At 49.5% G+C, this 16,017-nt stretch overlaps 1 protein-coding gene across 2 annotated transcripts in view; it reads right to left on the bottom strand.

The window, feature by feature from the left end:
• Positions 1-16,017, bottom strand: part of LOC137432830 (aromatic-L-amino-acid decarboxylase-like) — a 171,863-nt gene that overhangs the window by 36,787 nt on the left and 119,059 nt on the right. For both annotated transcript variants that reach the window (XM_068125071.2, XM_068125072.2), the window contains exons 9-10: positions 8,640-8,707; positions 8,430-8,506 (exon numbers count right to left, since the gene is read on the bottom strand). In XM_068125071.2, the coding sequence (XP_067981172.2) occupies positions 8,430-8,506; positions 8,640-8,707 (145 nt within the window). The remainder of the gene's footprint in view (positions 1-8,429; positions 8,507-8,639; positions 8,708-16,017) is intronic.

Raw genomic sequence — 16,017 nt, 5'->3', positions numbered from 1 at the left:
GCACTGGTGGTATGGCATCCTGGACTAACAAAAGGGCAAACAAAAAGGCCGAGAAAAAATCCAGAAAAGAGCAACGAAGATCGTTCTCAGTAACCAGTACTATACAACTCCTATTCGGATGCCTTCATAGTGACTCTTGAAGCTGAGTAGATCGTAGGATAATGGGAAGGACTTAACAGGTAGTGATGGGAAGCACTTCGTTCTGCACTTTGGATCAGCTATAGTGCATGGGGGTGCAGAGATGGCAAACCAATCATCTTGTGCCCAAACACTCGTACAGGAGGAACAAAGTTAGAAAGCCCAACAGACCATTTGCCATGAAAATATCTGTAGAACAAACCAAGAGTGGCAAATAAGAGAGGGGTTGAAGAGTTGAACCCATCTCCGCACCAACCAGGTTGACAATGCGTTTCTGGAGCCTATCAAGTAAAGATAAGTGGCAAGCTGGTGCTCCAGCCCAAATGTGACAACAATACTCCATGAGGGGACGTATATACTGTAGTTAGTCGTCTTATACAGGTACAAAAGAGCCTCAGGAGGTAAATATCTCTGTGCTCGATAAAGACAGCCAACTCGTTTGGAAGCACTCTTAGCAATACCAGAAATGTAATTATCTCAACGGAGGTTAGAGGAGATGTCCAGACAAAGAAGCTGAAGCTCAGATAATTTTGTTAAGGTTGACGACCCCACGTGCACAGAAGGGAAAAACCTGTTTCTAGAACAAGACACGGACACCAATTTAGTTTATTTTGCATTGAAGGTTACCAGCTAGTCGTGCCACCATTTCAACAGATTCTCTAAATCATTGTCAAGTGAAACTCCAACCTCATTACGAGTGGCATTGAGTGAACCAGTAGATGTACAGTAAAGTGAGGAGATTAGCATACATGGCTAGCTGAGACAGAACATTATCAGGAAGACTTAATTTCCCATTTGAGTTTTGTCATTAAATTTTCAACAAAGCTTTATTATGACATTTATGACAACTAGCGTGACGGCGCGCACCGCGCACCTCACCACATGTCGTTTCAGAGGGATAGGCATCTTTGACCATTTTGGTGTCTTTTGTGTCTTCATTGTGTTTTGGGTCTTCAGGGCCATTTGGGTATTCAGGGTCTTTTGGATCCTCTGGGCCTTTAAGGGTATTTTGGGTCTTTGGGGGGTGTTTTGGGTCTTTGGCATCTTTTGGGTCTTTGGTGTCTTCAGGGGCTTTTGTGTCTTCAGGGTCTTTTGTTTCCACTGGGTCTTTAAGAGTCTTTGGGGGTATTTTGGTTCTTTGGGATATTTAAGGGTATTTTGGGTCTAAATGGTCTTTAAGGGTCTTTTGGGGTCTTCAGGGTGTTTTGGGTCTTTAGGGTCTTGTGGTTCTATGGGGTATTTTAGGGCTTTTGGGTATTCGTGGCCTTTTTGGGTCTTCGGGGTCTTTTTGGGTATTCGGGGTGTTTTGGGTCTTCGGAGTGTTTTGGGTCTTTGGGGTGTTTTGGGTGTTGGGGTATTTTGGGTCTTCGGGGTATTTGGGTCTTTTGGTATTCGGTATCTTCAGGGGATTTGGGGTCTTAAGGGTATTTTGGTTCCTCTGGGTCTTTAAGGGTCTTTGGGGTATTTTGGGTCTTCTAAGTCTTCGGCACTATTTGGGTCTTCAGGGTCATTTGGGTCCTCTGGGCCTTTAAGGGTATTTTGGGTCTTTGGGGTCCTCGGGGTCTTTTGGGTCTTCGGGGTGTTTTGGGTCTTCGGGGTGTTTTGGGTCTTCGGGGTGTTTTGGGTCTTCGGGGTCTTCAGCGCCATTTGGGCCTTCAGGGTCTTTTGGATCCTCTGGGCCTTTAAGGGTATTTTGGGTCTTCAGGGTCTGTTGGGTCTTCAGGGTGTTTTGGGTCTTTGGGGTGTTTTGGGTCTTCGGTGTGTTTCGGGTCTTTGGGGTGTTTTGGGTCTTTGGGGTGTTTTGGGTCTTCGGGGTGTTTAGGGTCTTAGGGGTGTTTCGGGTCTTCGGGGCGTTTTTGGTCTTCGGGGCGTTTTGGGTCTTCGGGGCGTTTTGGGTCTTCGGTGTGTTTTTTCATAGCGTCATAGCGTCATAGCGTTCATAGCGTCATAGCGATTTTTTTTTTCATAGCGTCATAGCGTCATAGCGTTTCATAGCGTCATAGCGATTTTTGTTTTCATAGCGTCATCGCGTTCATATCGTTCATAGCGTCATATCGTCATATCGTTCATAGCGTCATAGCGTTTCATAGCGTCATAGCGATTTTTTTTTTCATAGCGTCATAGCGTCATAGCGGTCATAGCGTTCATAGCGTCATAGCGTTTCATAGCGTCATAGCGATTTTTTTTTTCATAGCGTCATAGCGTCATATCGTTCATAGCGTCATAGCGTCATAGCGTTCATAGCGTCATAGCGTCATCACGTGATCGCTCTGAGCGAATCAGCGCCCACCTGCTCTGATTCCGTTGATTCCGTGCGCTGAAATGCGCTGAGGTAAATATGAATACAAAATATGGATCGTCAAATATTCTGAGTTCGGCCATGTTCGTCCCACGCTCAATGGCCATGTCTATGTCAAATATCAAGCACGTAAGCCTCTCCGTTTAGGAGTCTATCGGTAACATTACACACACACACACACACACACACACACACACACACACACACACACACACACACACACACACACACACACACACTGTGTTTTATATATATAGATAGATATAAACATAACGACATACATAACGACATACATAACGACATAACCATATACGTTTGCTCTATTATAATAAGATATTGTGGCGGACACAAAAGCCCACTGGCGTGGTGACATCATTCCGCGCACCAAGTGGGCGAGGGCCACGCCCGAGGGGTAGGCGTGGCCTGAGGATATACACGGGGCACGCAGCCCAGAGCGGGCTAGTGTTACAGTGAGCTCCTGAAATAAAGACGCTTATAAGTTACCGCTTGTCCGCATCCTCCTTGCTCGCAAGCAGCGCGCGTAACGCCGCGCTTTACTGGTGACCCCCTCGACGTTGGATCTGCCGGAGCGATCCTTCCACACGCGACGCCATTGCCATGGCCAACTTCATCAAACTTCCCGAATTTTGGGAGGCTCAGGCCGAAGTCTGGTTCGTCCAGGCCGAAGCCCAATTTCAGCTTCGGCGCCTCACCGGCGATGACACGCGCTATTGCCACGTCGTCGCCTCCCTCGGGCCCGGCACGGCCGCTCGAGTTGTGTCCGTCCTTCGCCACCCACCGGACGGCCACAAGTACGAGGCACTCAAGCGGCTACTCCTAGCCACGTTCGGCCTCACGGACGACGCACGGGCCGACCGCCTCCTGGATCTCCCTGAGCTCGGTGACACGCGCCCGTCGGTCCGAATGGACCATATGCTGTCACTGTTGGGCGACGAAGCCCCCGGTTCTCTATTCCGGGCGCTTTTCCATCGCCAACTTCCAGCGCAGGTTCGCCTCGCGTTGGCCGGGACCGGGCTAACGGAACCCCGAGCATTGGCAGCCGAGGCGGACAAGTACTTCGCCGCTTCGGACACGCGGGCGAGAGTCGGCGTGGCCGTCACGGCCCTCGTGGCTGATGCTGCTGATGCTGCTGATCCACAGCATCAGCTTATACAGCATACGCAGCATGCTGATACGCACCTCGTGACCGCCGCCACGCCCCGCCCACCGCCGCGGCGAAAACCGCCACCGCGGGGAAACCCGCCAGCTCCACCGGCCTGGCGGAGCCAGCCGCGCTCCTCCAGCTCCACCACATGGTGCTGGTTCCACGCCAAGTTCGGCCACGAAGCTCGGCAGTGTCATCCGCCATGCTCCTTCAACAGGTCGGGAAACGCCCGGGCCGGCGTTCAATAGTGGCGATGAGCGCCGGCCGTTCGAGCAGCCTGCTGTTCATAACGGACACCTTCTCCGGGCGCCGTTACCTGTGCGACACGGGAGCGCAGGTGAGTGTCGTTCCCGCCGGCACGTCAGACAAGCATGCCGCGGGTGGGGGCCCCACGCTGCTTGCCGCGAACGGGACGCCCATCCGTACGTACGGAAAACGCTGCCTCTCTCTGCGGTTCGGAGGGCAGGTTTTCCGATGGACGTTCGTCACCGCCGACGTGCCCATGGCACTGCTTGGCGCGGACTTCCTGTGCGCTAATGGGCTCCTGGTCGACGTCAAGCGCAGACGTCTTGTCCAGGCCGAGACGTTCAGCTCGCTCGCTTGTGCGTTGCCCAGCTCGTCGAGCAGCTCAACGAGCGGCTTGCCGAACGGTTCGGTTCCGGCCACGTTGGTCTGTACGCTTCCGGCAGCGGACGCATTCACCCGCCTCCTCGCCGGCTTCCCGGCCCTCACGCGGCCCACCTTCTCGGCGGGGGCCGTCAAGCACGGGGTGGCCCATCACATCCCCACCGTCGGGCCACCGGTCTACGCCCAGGCACGCCGCCTCGAGCTGACGAAGCTGGCGGTGGCAAAAGCGGCGTTCGCTACCCTGGAGCGACTCGGCATCGTTCGGCGCTCAGAGAGCGCTTGGGCGTCGCCGCTGCACATCGTGCCGAAGCCCGGCGGGGGATGGCGACCGTGCGGGGACTATCGCCGTCTCAATGACGCCACGACTCCCGACCACTATCCCGTCCCCCACATTCAGGACTTTTCCGCCCGTTTGGCGGGCATGTCCTTCTTCTCGAAGGTGGACCTCATACGCGGCTACCATCAGGTCCCCGTCAGGCCGGAGGACGTCCCGAAGATTGCGGTCATCACGCCATTCGGACTCTTCGAGTTCCTGCGCATGCCCTTCGGTCTGAAGAATGCGGCTCAGGCGTTCCAGTGACTGATGGACAGCGTCCTGCGCGACTTGGATTTTGTCTACGTCTACCTGGACGATATCCTCGTCGCCAGCGCGTCCCGCGAAGAGCACCTATGCCACCTCCGCGCGCTCTTCGAACGCCTGGGCCAGCATGGCCTGATTGTGAACCCCGCAAAGTGCCGGTTCGGCGCCGCCATAATCGATTTTCTAGGGCACCGTGTCACCAGGCACGGAGCCGTCCCCCTGCCGGCCAAGGTCGAGGCGGTGAAGGGGTTTCCGCGCCCCCGCACGATCAGAGGGCTGCAGGAGTTCCTGGGCATGGTGAACTTTTACCATCGGTTCCTGCCCCGTATCGCCCAGCTCCTGCGCCCCCTGCACGAAGCTCTCCGAGGTAAGCCGGGCAAAGGCGACGTTACCTGGACCGAGCAGATGGACACGGCGTTCACGGGCGCGAAGCTCGCCTTGGCTAACGCCACCATGCTCGCGCACCCGGCGCCCGATGCACCGATCGCCCTCACCACCGATGCCTCGGACTACGCGGTGGGCGCGGTGCACGAGCAATGGGTGCGTGGAGCTTGGCAACCGCTGGCGTTCTTTAGCCGGCAGCTTCGCCCGCCCGAACGCCGTTACAGTACCTTCGACCGCGAGTTGCTCGGGCTTCACTTGGCGGTCAGGCACTTCCGCCATCTGCTCGAGGGCCGTGCGTTCACGGCCTTCGTCGACCACAAGCCGCTGATCTTCGCGATGGGCAAGGTCACCGAGCCGTGGTCGGCCCGGCAGCAGCGTCACCTCTCGGCCGTGTCCGAGTACACGACGGACATCCAGCACATCGCGGGGAAGGACAACCCGGTGGCGGATTGCCTTTCCCGGGCCGTCGCCCACGCAGTCCACCTTGGCATCGACTATGCCCGGATGGCAGCGGACCAGGCCGCTGACCCCGACGTCCAGGCCTTGCGGACCGCCGTCACGGGCCTCCGCGTCACCGAGGTGCCGTTCGACGGCGCGGGCGCGGCCCTCTTGTGCGACGTCTCCCTCGGGCGTCCTCGCCCCATCGTGCCCGCGGGCTGGCAGCGCCAGGTGTTTGACGCCATCCACGGCCTGTCCCACCCGGGCGCGAGGGCCTCCCAAAGGCTGATCGCCGACAAGTTCGTCTGGCATGGCCTCCGGAAGGCCGTCCGCGGCTGGGCCAGGACGTGCCTCGCATGCCAGCGTGCCAAGGTGCACCGGCACACCCAGGCCCCGTTGGCCCCGTTCACGGTGCCGGAACGCCGGTTTGACCACGTCCACGTGGACCTGGTGGGACCTCTGCCCCCCTCGCGGGGTTTCACCCACGTCCTCACCATGGTGGACTGCACCACCCGGTGCCCGGAGGCCGTGCCCTTGGCGTCGACAACGGCGGCCGATGTCGCGCAGGCTTTCCTCGCCACCTGGGTCGCCCGGTTCGGCGCCCCCTCAGACATCTCGTCCGACCGCGGCCCCCAGTTCACCTCGGAGCTCTGGGGGGTGGTCGCGCAGGGGCTCAGGGTCCGGCTGCACCGAACCACGGCCTACCACCCCCAGGCTAATGGCCTGTGTGAGCGATTTCACCGCTCATTGAAGGCCGCGCTCCGGGCCACCCTCCGCGACGGTGGCTGGGTCGAGAGGCTCCCCTGGGTCCTGCTGGGCCTCCGGACGGCACCCAAGGAGGACCTGCGCGCATCCGCGGCGGAGTTGGTCTTCGGGCAACCGCTGCGGGTGCCGGGCGAGTTCCTCCCCGACTCCACGGCACCATGGTCCGCGGCACAGCAGCGCTCGCTCTGCAAGAGACCGCCCAGAGGTTCGCCCCGGTGCCAACGGCATGCCACGGGCACCCACCGACGCACGTCGCCCCGGAGCTTCGCACGGCGGAGTACGTCTTCGTCCACCACGATGTCCACCGGACACCACTGCGGCCCCTGTACGACGGGCCTTTCCGCGTGCTGGAGACCGGGTCGAAGCACTTCACCCTGGACATCGGCGGTACTCCCGACCGCGTTTCGGTAGACCGCCTCAAGCCGGCCCACCTCGACGTGGACCATCCACCGCCAGTGGCCCGACCCCCACGTCAGGGCCGCCCTCCTGCGGGCGGACCCCCGGCACCGCCCAGCCCCGCCGCCACGCCGCCCCCCGGTCCTGCACCCATCCCAGGGGCAGCCAGGCGCATCCCACCTGGCATCCCTGCACCCCGGACGCCGCCGATCGCCAGGGGGCGCTTCGGCCGGGTCAATCGTCTGCCCTGCAAACTGGCCCTCCAGGTGCGCGGGAATTCTGGGGGGGCGCGTGTGGCGGACACAAAAGCCCACTGGCGTGGTGACATCATTCCGCGCACCAAGTGGGCGAGGGCCACGCCCGAGGGGTAGGCGTGGCCTGAGGATATACACGGGGCGCGCAGCCCAGAGCGGGCTAGTGTTACAGTGAGCTCCTGAAATAAAGACGCTTATAAGTCACCGCTTGTCCGCTTCCTCCTTGCTCGCAAGCAGCGCGCGTAACGCCGCGCTTTAATATAAACATAACGACATACATAACGACATAACCATATACGTTTGCTCTATTATAATAAAGATATGGAGAAGGTAAATTAATAATTTGGTCAAAAGGTCAATTGTCAAAGGTCAGCATCACATAAAATCATCAATTTTCATCCGATTGACTTGAAATTTTAAGAATTTGAATATCGGGTCACTGAATTGGTTCGCCAATCAAAAGCTAGAAGCAGATTGTTTTTTTTTTTAGATCAAAAGGTCAAGGTTGCGTAAAATCGCCAATTTTCACCCGATTGACCTGAAATTTTAAGGATTTGCATATTGGGTCACAGAATTGGTTCACCAATCAAAAGCTAGAAGTTGATTTTTTTTTTTTAGATCTAAAGTTCAAAGGTGAGGGCTGCATAAAATCAGCAATTTTCATTTTGTATTTATTTGAACTGTTTTTGTTGTTGAACATAAGGAAGAAGAAGAAGACACCTGAATACAAACGGACGCGGACAGGCTCTGCATTTTCAGATGCTTTCCATTTTCTTGTATTTAAATTGCATTCACCTTTGTTTGCTTTGATCTATGATGGAAGACCATTTTATGTGGGCAACCTTTTTATACATTCCCATTATGATGTATTTTTTGGTGATTGTTTGATCAAATCTTTTATGTTGATATGAAATGTTGAATGTATATACATTTGTAAATTGTCATACAATTCAGTGAAAGCTGCAAAGTGATAACAAAAGTGAACTGAACTGAACTTTTTTTGAGTAGAGTAGCTTGGAGACTGAAGTAGCTCTCTGGATATATCACACCAGGCTGTTTTTTCTACATTTTGTAATATTTGCTTAATTCAGTCCCCATTCCCCCAGTTTAGTTTGTAATAAATAGATGACCTCAAAGGCAATGTGCATTTGATTGTCCTGGCCTGGCCTGCAGATAAAGTTTAGCTTGAAGTTCATAAGGCAAAGTAGGTAAAACATTTTAATAACTGGAGTTAAATGGATAGCTACTGGAAGAGTATGAGTATAATACAAGGGTAACAAAGGAAATGTTAAACAAGTTTCCCATTCCTTTCTTAAATTAAAGAGTTCTGAAATGAGCGATAGCCAGCTCATTTTGAATGGATTAAAACCTTGTTTCCCTTACCAGAGTCACTGTGAATATGTTTTAGATAGGGTGGCTCCACCTTAAGGGAATTGACGATGTCTTTTCGGCTTTTAACCCTGCGGAGAGAAGTGTAAAGCACAGAGAGGTGAATTGCAGCATTTTGAGAATATTCGAAACAATGAATTTTAAAATGGCGTCAGGAAGATGGAGTAACCACCCATAAAGTGCAAATACAAAAATTTGTTTTACCACATTGGTGAGCAATCAAAGGTTGCACCCATCCACTTGTGAGCATTGAAGTCAAAAGAGTCAGCAAACTGCAACGACAATACAAGTCTGTTCTGAGTTTCATGAAACAGTGAAAGACAGCTGTCTGAGCATCTGATACACCTGGGTCCCAAACCACTTGACCATGGAATGCAGGTGCCTTATTGGGGAACAAAATGAAACCATGATAGATGGTTTACTCAGCCTCAGCTTTCGATCGATGGAGCGAGGATGAGGTATCAGGTGCGAGAAACAAATCATCTGGCTATAGTCTTATGCACTTCCTTGCACATCCATCAAACATTCCCATCTGCTACCCACAGCGGGCACAGGGATGTTTGGTAAACATGTCCATGCCCCCTAAACATGCTCGGGGAAGGGGGTTGGGGTGGGTGCAGTGGCTACTGAGTATTGACTGTACAATGATGTTTTTTAACTGGCTGGAACTGGCTTGAACTTGTTGAAGTAGCATTTTGCTTCTAGCTTAGTCGAGATTCCAACCCAGACTACACAGTTGAAAGGTGCGTGTGCTACCTCACAGCCAACCCACACCGCCAGTACCAATGACGATGCTGTTCTATGCTGATGTCTTCCCATACCGACCGTTCTAATGACAATGCCATCCGATTACGTCATTGTTCTCAAACTATATTTTTCATGCCAAGTTGAACCCCCAAGAACTGCCACTCACAACTGTGAGCAGTGATTCTTCATACGTGGGTGCTTACAAAACTGCGGCCCCGAGGAATAAAGTTTGATAAGTATTTGTATTAAGATGGTTTTGGATGTAATAATAATAATAATAATACATTTATTTTGTATAGCGCTTTTCAAGAAACCCAAAGACGCTTTGACATAGTACGTAAAACAAAGACAAAAATACATAATTAAATAACCAAACAGAAAGGAAGGAGAAGGAGAAGAGACGGTCAGGGGTTGAATGCGGTGTTGAACAGGTGGGTCTTGAGTGATGATTTGAATGTGGTGAGTGAGGAGTCTCTGATGGTTTGAGGTAGTGAGTTCCAGAGTGTGGGAGCAGCGATGGAGAAGGCCCTGTCCCCACAGGATCTGAGTTTGGTCCGGATGGGGGCGGGGGGGGGGGGGGACAGGGACAGGAGGTTGGCAGCAGCAGAGCGGAGGGTGTGGGTGGGAGTGTGTCTGGGGAGGAGGTCAGTCAGGTAGGATGGGGCCAGGTTATGGAGGGTTTTGTAGGTCAGGAGGAGGATTTTGTACTGGATTCTCTGGGAGATGGGGAGCCAGTGGAGCTTGTGAAGGACGGGGGTGATGTGGTCCTGGGCCCGGGAGTGGGTGAGTAGACGGGCAGCGGAGTTCTGAATGTATTGAAGTTTATTGATGATATTTGAGGGTGAACCAGAGAGGAGGCTGTTGCAGTAGTCCAGACGGGAAGTGATGAAGGCGTGGATGAGGGTTTCTGCAGCTGTGGAGGAGAGGGATGGACGGAGACGGGCGATGTTTTTCAGATGAAAGAAGGCTGTCTTAGTGATCTGTTTAGTGTGTTTGTCGAAGGAGAGGGTTTGGTCAAAGATGATGCCAAGATTCCGGATGTGAGGGGAGGTGGATACTGGGATGCCGTCGATGTTGAGGGTGAAGTTGCGGGTGGATTTGGTGAGCGTTTTTAGTCCAATAATGATTATTTCGGATTTATCACAGTTTAGTTTGAGGAAGTTGATTTGAAGCCAGGATTTTATTTCAGTGATGGAGTTTGTCAGGATGGAGTGGGTGGCGGTGGAAATTGACTTGGCGGAAATGAAAAGCTGGATGTCATCGGCAAAGCAGTGGAATTGGAGACCATGACGCGGATTAAGTGACCAAGGGGGAACAGGTACAGGATGAAGAGGAGGGAACCGAGAACTGAACCTTGGGGGACACCTTGGGGGAGGGGAGCGGTGGGGGATTTGCAGTTATTGATGGAGATGAACTGGTGCCTGTCAGAGAGGTATGATTTAATCCAAGAGAGGGCAGTGCGGTAACGTTAAAGGTGGATTCAAGTCGGGTGAGGAGGATGGTGTGATCGATGGTGTCAAAGGCAGCGCTGAGGTCGAGAAGGATGAGAATGTTGAGGTTACCGGCGTCGGAGGAGAGGAGAAGGTCGTTGGTGATTTTGAGGAGTGCAGTTTCCTGTGGTAGTGGTGTGGTAGTGTGGTGCGTGCATTTTCTGGAATGTTCCAGGCGATAATTCCAGATATCCTGGTGTCGGTGTGGGAGGAAATACAACACGTGTTTGGAAGTAAATCCCCCAATAACAATTGGTGTTATAATAATAATTAGTGTTATAAACCCACTGTTAGAAGTTAATGGCGGGAAAGATTGTAAAAGGTTGGGATTACATGATTGCAGGTGAATTGACACAAGGCCAAATATGGTTTCGTAAATAAATGAGCTATATTTCTTTAAATGGTGCCAGCTTTAATGTACCAAAGCGTTGCCTGCTACATGTACCAAATGCACCAAAGAGGGTGGTCTTGAGCCGAGAAATGTGTTCCCTTCCCTTGCTCTAGGGCCATTACCGTTTTGGCCTTGCCTTTGCCACAGTTTTATGTTAGCTTACTCTGTTTTGTGAAGTTCTGATTAAAGTTCCAAAATTTCATTTTGCGACTGGAGCAAAGGTATTCCGTATGAGATAACCCAGAATGAAGTTATGTGTCTGAGTCTACTGGGCAACAATAGTATAGATTTGGGAATTTTTTCATGCTTCATATGAAATGCAAGCATGAGATATATTGCAGTAAATGAAGTTATCATCTTGAATAAAGTCTTGTACAATGAACAAATCCAATTTCTTCGTATTTAAAATGTATTTATTCTTAAACCTGATTTTCAGCGTCATTATGAGTATTGTACAATATCAAATTGCTTATAAAAAAAAAATATATATAACCACGTTTAGAGGCCATTTTCCCTGCAAAGTGGGGGTTGGCCTTTTTCGGGAACCGTGGTTGTTGTTGTTTTTTGGTCCCCTTTTTGAAGCAATGTTTTACGGCCGGATGCCCTTCCTGACGCCAACCCTTTTTGCCGCCTTTAACGACAAACAGGGAATTACCAGTGAACTGGTACTCAATTTGCCGACCTCGGAAGGATGACAGGCTGAGTCAACCCCCCCTGGTGTTAATTCCAGCGATCGACCGGGATTCGAACCCAGGATCCTAGGATCCTAAGCCGGCACCCTAGCCGCTAGCCCAACACCAGGGAAATTGCTTATTGTATGGAAATCAAGGGAGGTGCAGGGCACCCCTCCCTTTACATGGGATCGTTTCTCTGTATGCAAGTTTAACATGGGGACTGAAAATTAGTTTCTCGGCTTCTACTGGACGAAATTGGCTGCAAATTTCAGAAGTAAATGCTTTGTACGTCGAGGTATGTTCCAAATTTCAGCAACGTCTGTGAGCGCATTGTTGAGTTTTTTAAAGAAAACCCTCAAATTCACGTTGGTGTCTGTCAGTTCGTCCATCCACCCAAAATGTGTTGGCAATCATATCTCAAAGGCATTGAAACTAGCTGAAATTTGGAATATACATCGGCCAATACATCTAATTAATGGCTTTCAACACAAATTCCACCTAAGTTCAATAGTTTTTGCTTTAAAATTAAATATATATACACCACATGGCCAAAAGTATGTGGACACTCGAACATCACACCGTATGTACTTGTCGAACATCTCATTCCAAAATCATGGGCATTAATATGAAGTTGGTCCCCCCTTTGCTGCTATAGCAGCCTCCACTCTACTGGGAGGGCTTTCCACTAGATGTTGGAAAATTGCTGTGGGGATTTGCTTCCATTCAGCCACATGAGCATTAGGTCAACAACAACAACAACAACAACATGCATTTTAAAGGCCATTTTCCCTACTAGAGCGGGGGTTAGCCTTAGGTCAGTAGTATTGAAATGGGGCTTCCAGCTCACTGTGCCCCGACTATGGTTCAACATGGTCCAACATGGTTCAATATGGTCCACTATGGTCCAACATGGTTCATTTTCAAATTTCCCCCCAAATTTTTTTTTACTTTAAAATTTTTTTCAATTTTCAATTTTTTTTTTTTTTTTAATTTAAAGAAAATTTGATAATAACAAAATAATGCTTTTTTATGCGCGATCAAAACATAAAAATTAATTTAAAGCTCTATTTGAAGTACTATATCATAATATGACTACAGTTTGTTTTACCATTATTAATAAAGGTTTATATCTTGAAAAATATACTACACAAAATACGTTAATTAAAATCGAATTAGATGCTGAATTTTTTGAAACATACAAGTATAATCATTCAGAAGCAATTCATATAGGATTGGGCTCACATATTAACCACTTTTTTAAATTCATAAAGTACAAGACCGAGATTGTTTTTAAAATGGAAACCCCCTTTGAATTCATTATAGATATAACTTCATTGGTGGATAATTCCAATACATTGGTTAAAAATTAATACCGAATCTATTCAAAATATCATACCGATCCCTATTCAAGATTATACATCTAATCCGGTTCTCATTTCAATGATAAAATTTAATATGCTTTGTCGTTCGTTTAAGGCCCCTATTACTGAAATAAAACGCACAAATAATATTCTTTATTTTATATTTGAAGTAATACACATTTCCAAGAAGGTTGTTTCTTTTAAAACAAACGATGATGAGGATTATATACAGGGCAACAAAACAATACAGGGCGATACAAAGTGATAAAATAAAGCGTGATAAAATAAAGGGTGATACAAAAAGTGATAAAACAAAGGGTGATAAAACAAAGGGTGATAAAACAAAGGGTGATAAAACAAAGGGTGATAAAACAAAGGGTGATAAAACAAAGAGTGATAAAACAAAGTGTGATGAAACATGTGATAAAATGTGTGATCCACCTATGAATCACGCTCGATTAACTTATCATCACTATTTCAAATCTGAACAATTTACTCGTATGGGAAAAATTGGCTCAATATCTAATAAGCCTATCGCTATATATGCCGAATTGGATGAAAATAATCAACCCAAACCTATATTATTATATTGTAGTAGCAATATCGGTATTGTAAAAATTTATATTACGCCAACTATAGATGATTGATATATTACGATGATGATTGATGATTGATGATATATTACGCCAACTATAGAGCATGTTTAGTTCGATGTACTATTATTGTTATAGTTTAAGTGAAATGGAGATAACTGTTTTCAAAAGGAAAAATTCGTGTTTTAAAAGAAAAACGAAATGGATCGGGAGAAACCGGAAGAGAGGAAGAGGAAGCGAAAGCGGAGCAAGAGAGGTCGGGGGAAAAAAGCCGAGCTGCTTTGAAATATCGAGCGGACGCTGGCGAACGTGGGTCACGAGCAAAGATTGGTTTTCCCGGGTAAGGGATTCCTGTGACAGATAAACCTGCGTGATGGGTTTTGCGGTCGATTCCGAAGAGAATCGTTGTTGGAGAGCAGGTACGCCTCCATTATGAGTCCGTCCGCCATTTCGCCTCGCACGAGCCATTGGACCTTGCGCCAGCCTTTTCATCGCGCACCAGCCGTTAAACTGGTTCGCGTGTGTGACGTGGATTTCGCCTGGGAATTCGCGGTTCTCCGTTTGGGAGCCGCTGAACGTTCATACCAGCATCATTGTCTGGTGAACCGCAGGTGTGAATTCCCAGTCGCCTTTTGGGTGCACCTTTGCCTGACCGACGTCGGCCCGACACCCACCCAGGGGCTCTTCGGTAGCGTTGACTGTCAGCCGACCTGGATTCTGGTCTCGATACGACCTTTTTCTTGTGATCACCGGAGCGTGGATCGACTTTGACCTGGTGCCGGCACAGTGACTTTGGGAATGTTACATTTCGCTCACGTGGAGCACCGTGAGTTACCGAGTTAAGAAAATGATGGTACCATCATAGGAATTATATGGTATTTTGGTTGTGCAATTGAAAGTATATTGTGCTTGTGCTGTTATTCTTGTGTGACATTAATACAATACTTGGTTTTGGTATTGATTGGTTGGTGTGGTTTCACCATTGGTCATTGACACACATAATAACACATCTTTCTGCTGTGACTCCTTTCGGGGCTCGGAGGTACACCGTGACCGGGGTTTGGGGAGGAGCACGTAACAGAAATTGGGGGCTCGTCTGGGATTGAATTCCCTAACATTCCCAAAATTCCCAAATTTGGAATTTTCTAACATTCCCAAATTTTTCTGAAAATTTGGAAATTTTTGTGTGAAGGGTAACAGGTGCTAACTAATAGTCACCGTGGTGTTTGATGTAGAAAAGTTTGCGACGTCCCCTAATGAGGCACAGTTCCAGACTTTAAAAAGATCGGAACTCATGATATTGGCCCAATATTGTAACTTGGATGTCCGAGTTAGTATGAAGAAAGCAGAGATGCAGACATTGGTGGTAGAATCTCTAGTGGGATAAGGAACATGGGAAGAGGTAGCCTTGGATTGGTTACCAGAGGAAAAAGGAAATGTGGAGCTCCGGAAAATGGAGATGCAACTGCAGAGCCAGGAAAGGTTAAAAGAGTTGGAATGGAAAGCAGAAAAGGAAAGAGCAGCGGAAAGAGCAGAGGAAAGGAGAGCTGAAAAGGAAAGAGCAGAGGAAAGAGCAGAACGGGAACGAGAACTCAAGGAGAGAAGAGCCGAGGAAAGAGCAGAGGAAAGGAGAGCCGAAAGGGAGTTAAAGAAACAGGACATGGATTATCAGAGGGAACTTAAACTCAAGGAGCTGGAATTACTGGGGGAACGGAGAGAAGTAGTATCCATGCCGGCTAGTTCGACAACCAGTCAGAACACTTGGGATGTTGGTAGGCATGTGAGGTTGGTTCCACCCTTTAATGAAAAGGAGGTAGCCACGTTCTTTTTACACTTTGAGAAGGTGGCTCAAATGTTAAAATGGCCTGTGGGGTACTGGACTATGTTAGTACAAAGTGTTCTGGTGGGTGAAGCTCAAGATATCTTTTCGGCTTTACCGATTGACCAATGTGCAGATTATGAGATAGTGAAGAAAGCCATTCTCAAAGCCTATGAATTGGTCCCTGAAGCTTACCGACAAAAATTCAGGAATGCCAGGAAGAGGGAGAGTCAGACCCATGTGGAGTTTGCCAGAATGAAGGAAACTATGTTTGATAGGTGGTGTGACTCGAAGGAGATTGGGAAAGACTTCAACCTTTTACGACAATTGATCTTGGTGGAGGAATTCAAACAGTGTGTCCACGTGGACATTAAAGTGCATCTGGATGAAAAAAGGTACCGGAGTTGTATGAGGCGGCAACAGTGGCAGATGACTATGCCTTGACACACAGGATGGGGTTCCACAAACCTAACTTCCCACCTAGAGTTAGCCAGGGGAGTTACGGTA

Source organism: Myxine glutinosa, chromosome 8 (assembly GCF_964187855.1).
Source record: "Myxine glutinosa chromosome 8, kmMyxGlut1.1, whole genome shotgun sequence".
In the NCBI taxonomy this organism is placed as follows: Eukaryota; Metazoa; Chordata; class Myxini; order Myxiniformes; family Myxinidae; genus Myxine; species Myxine glutinosa.
Note: the sequence above shows the minus strand (reverse complement) of the source record. Positions and strands in the feature narration are given on the sequence as shown.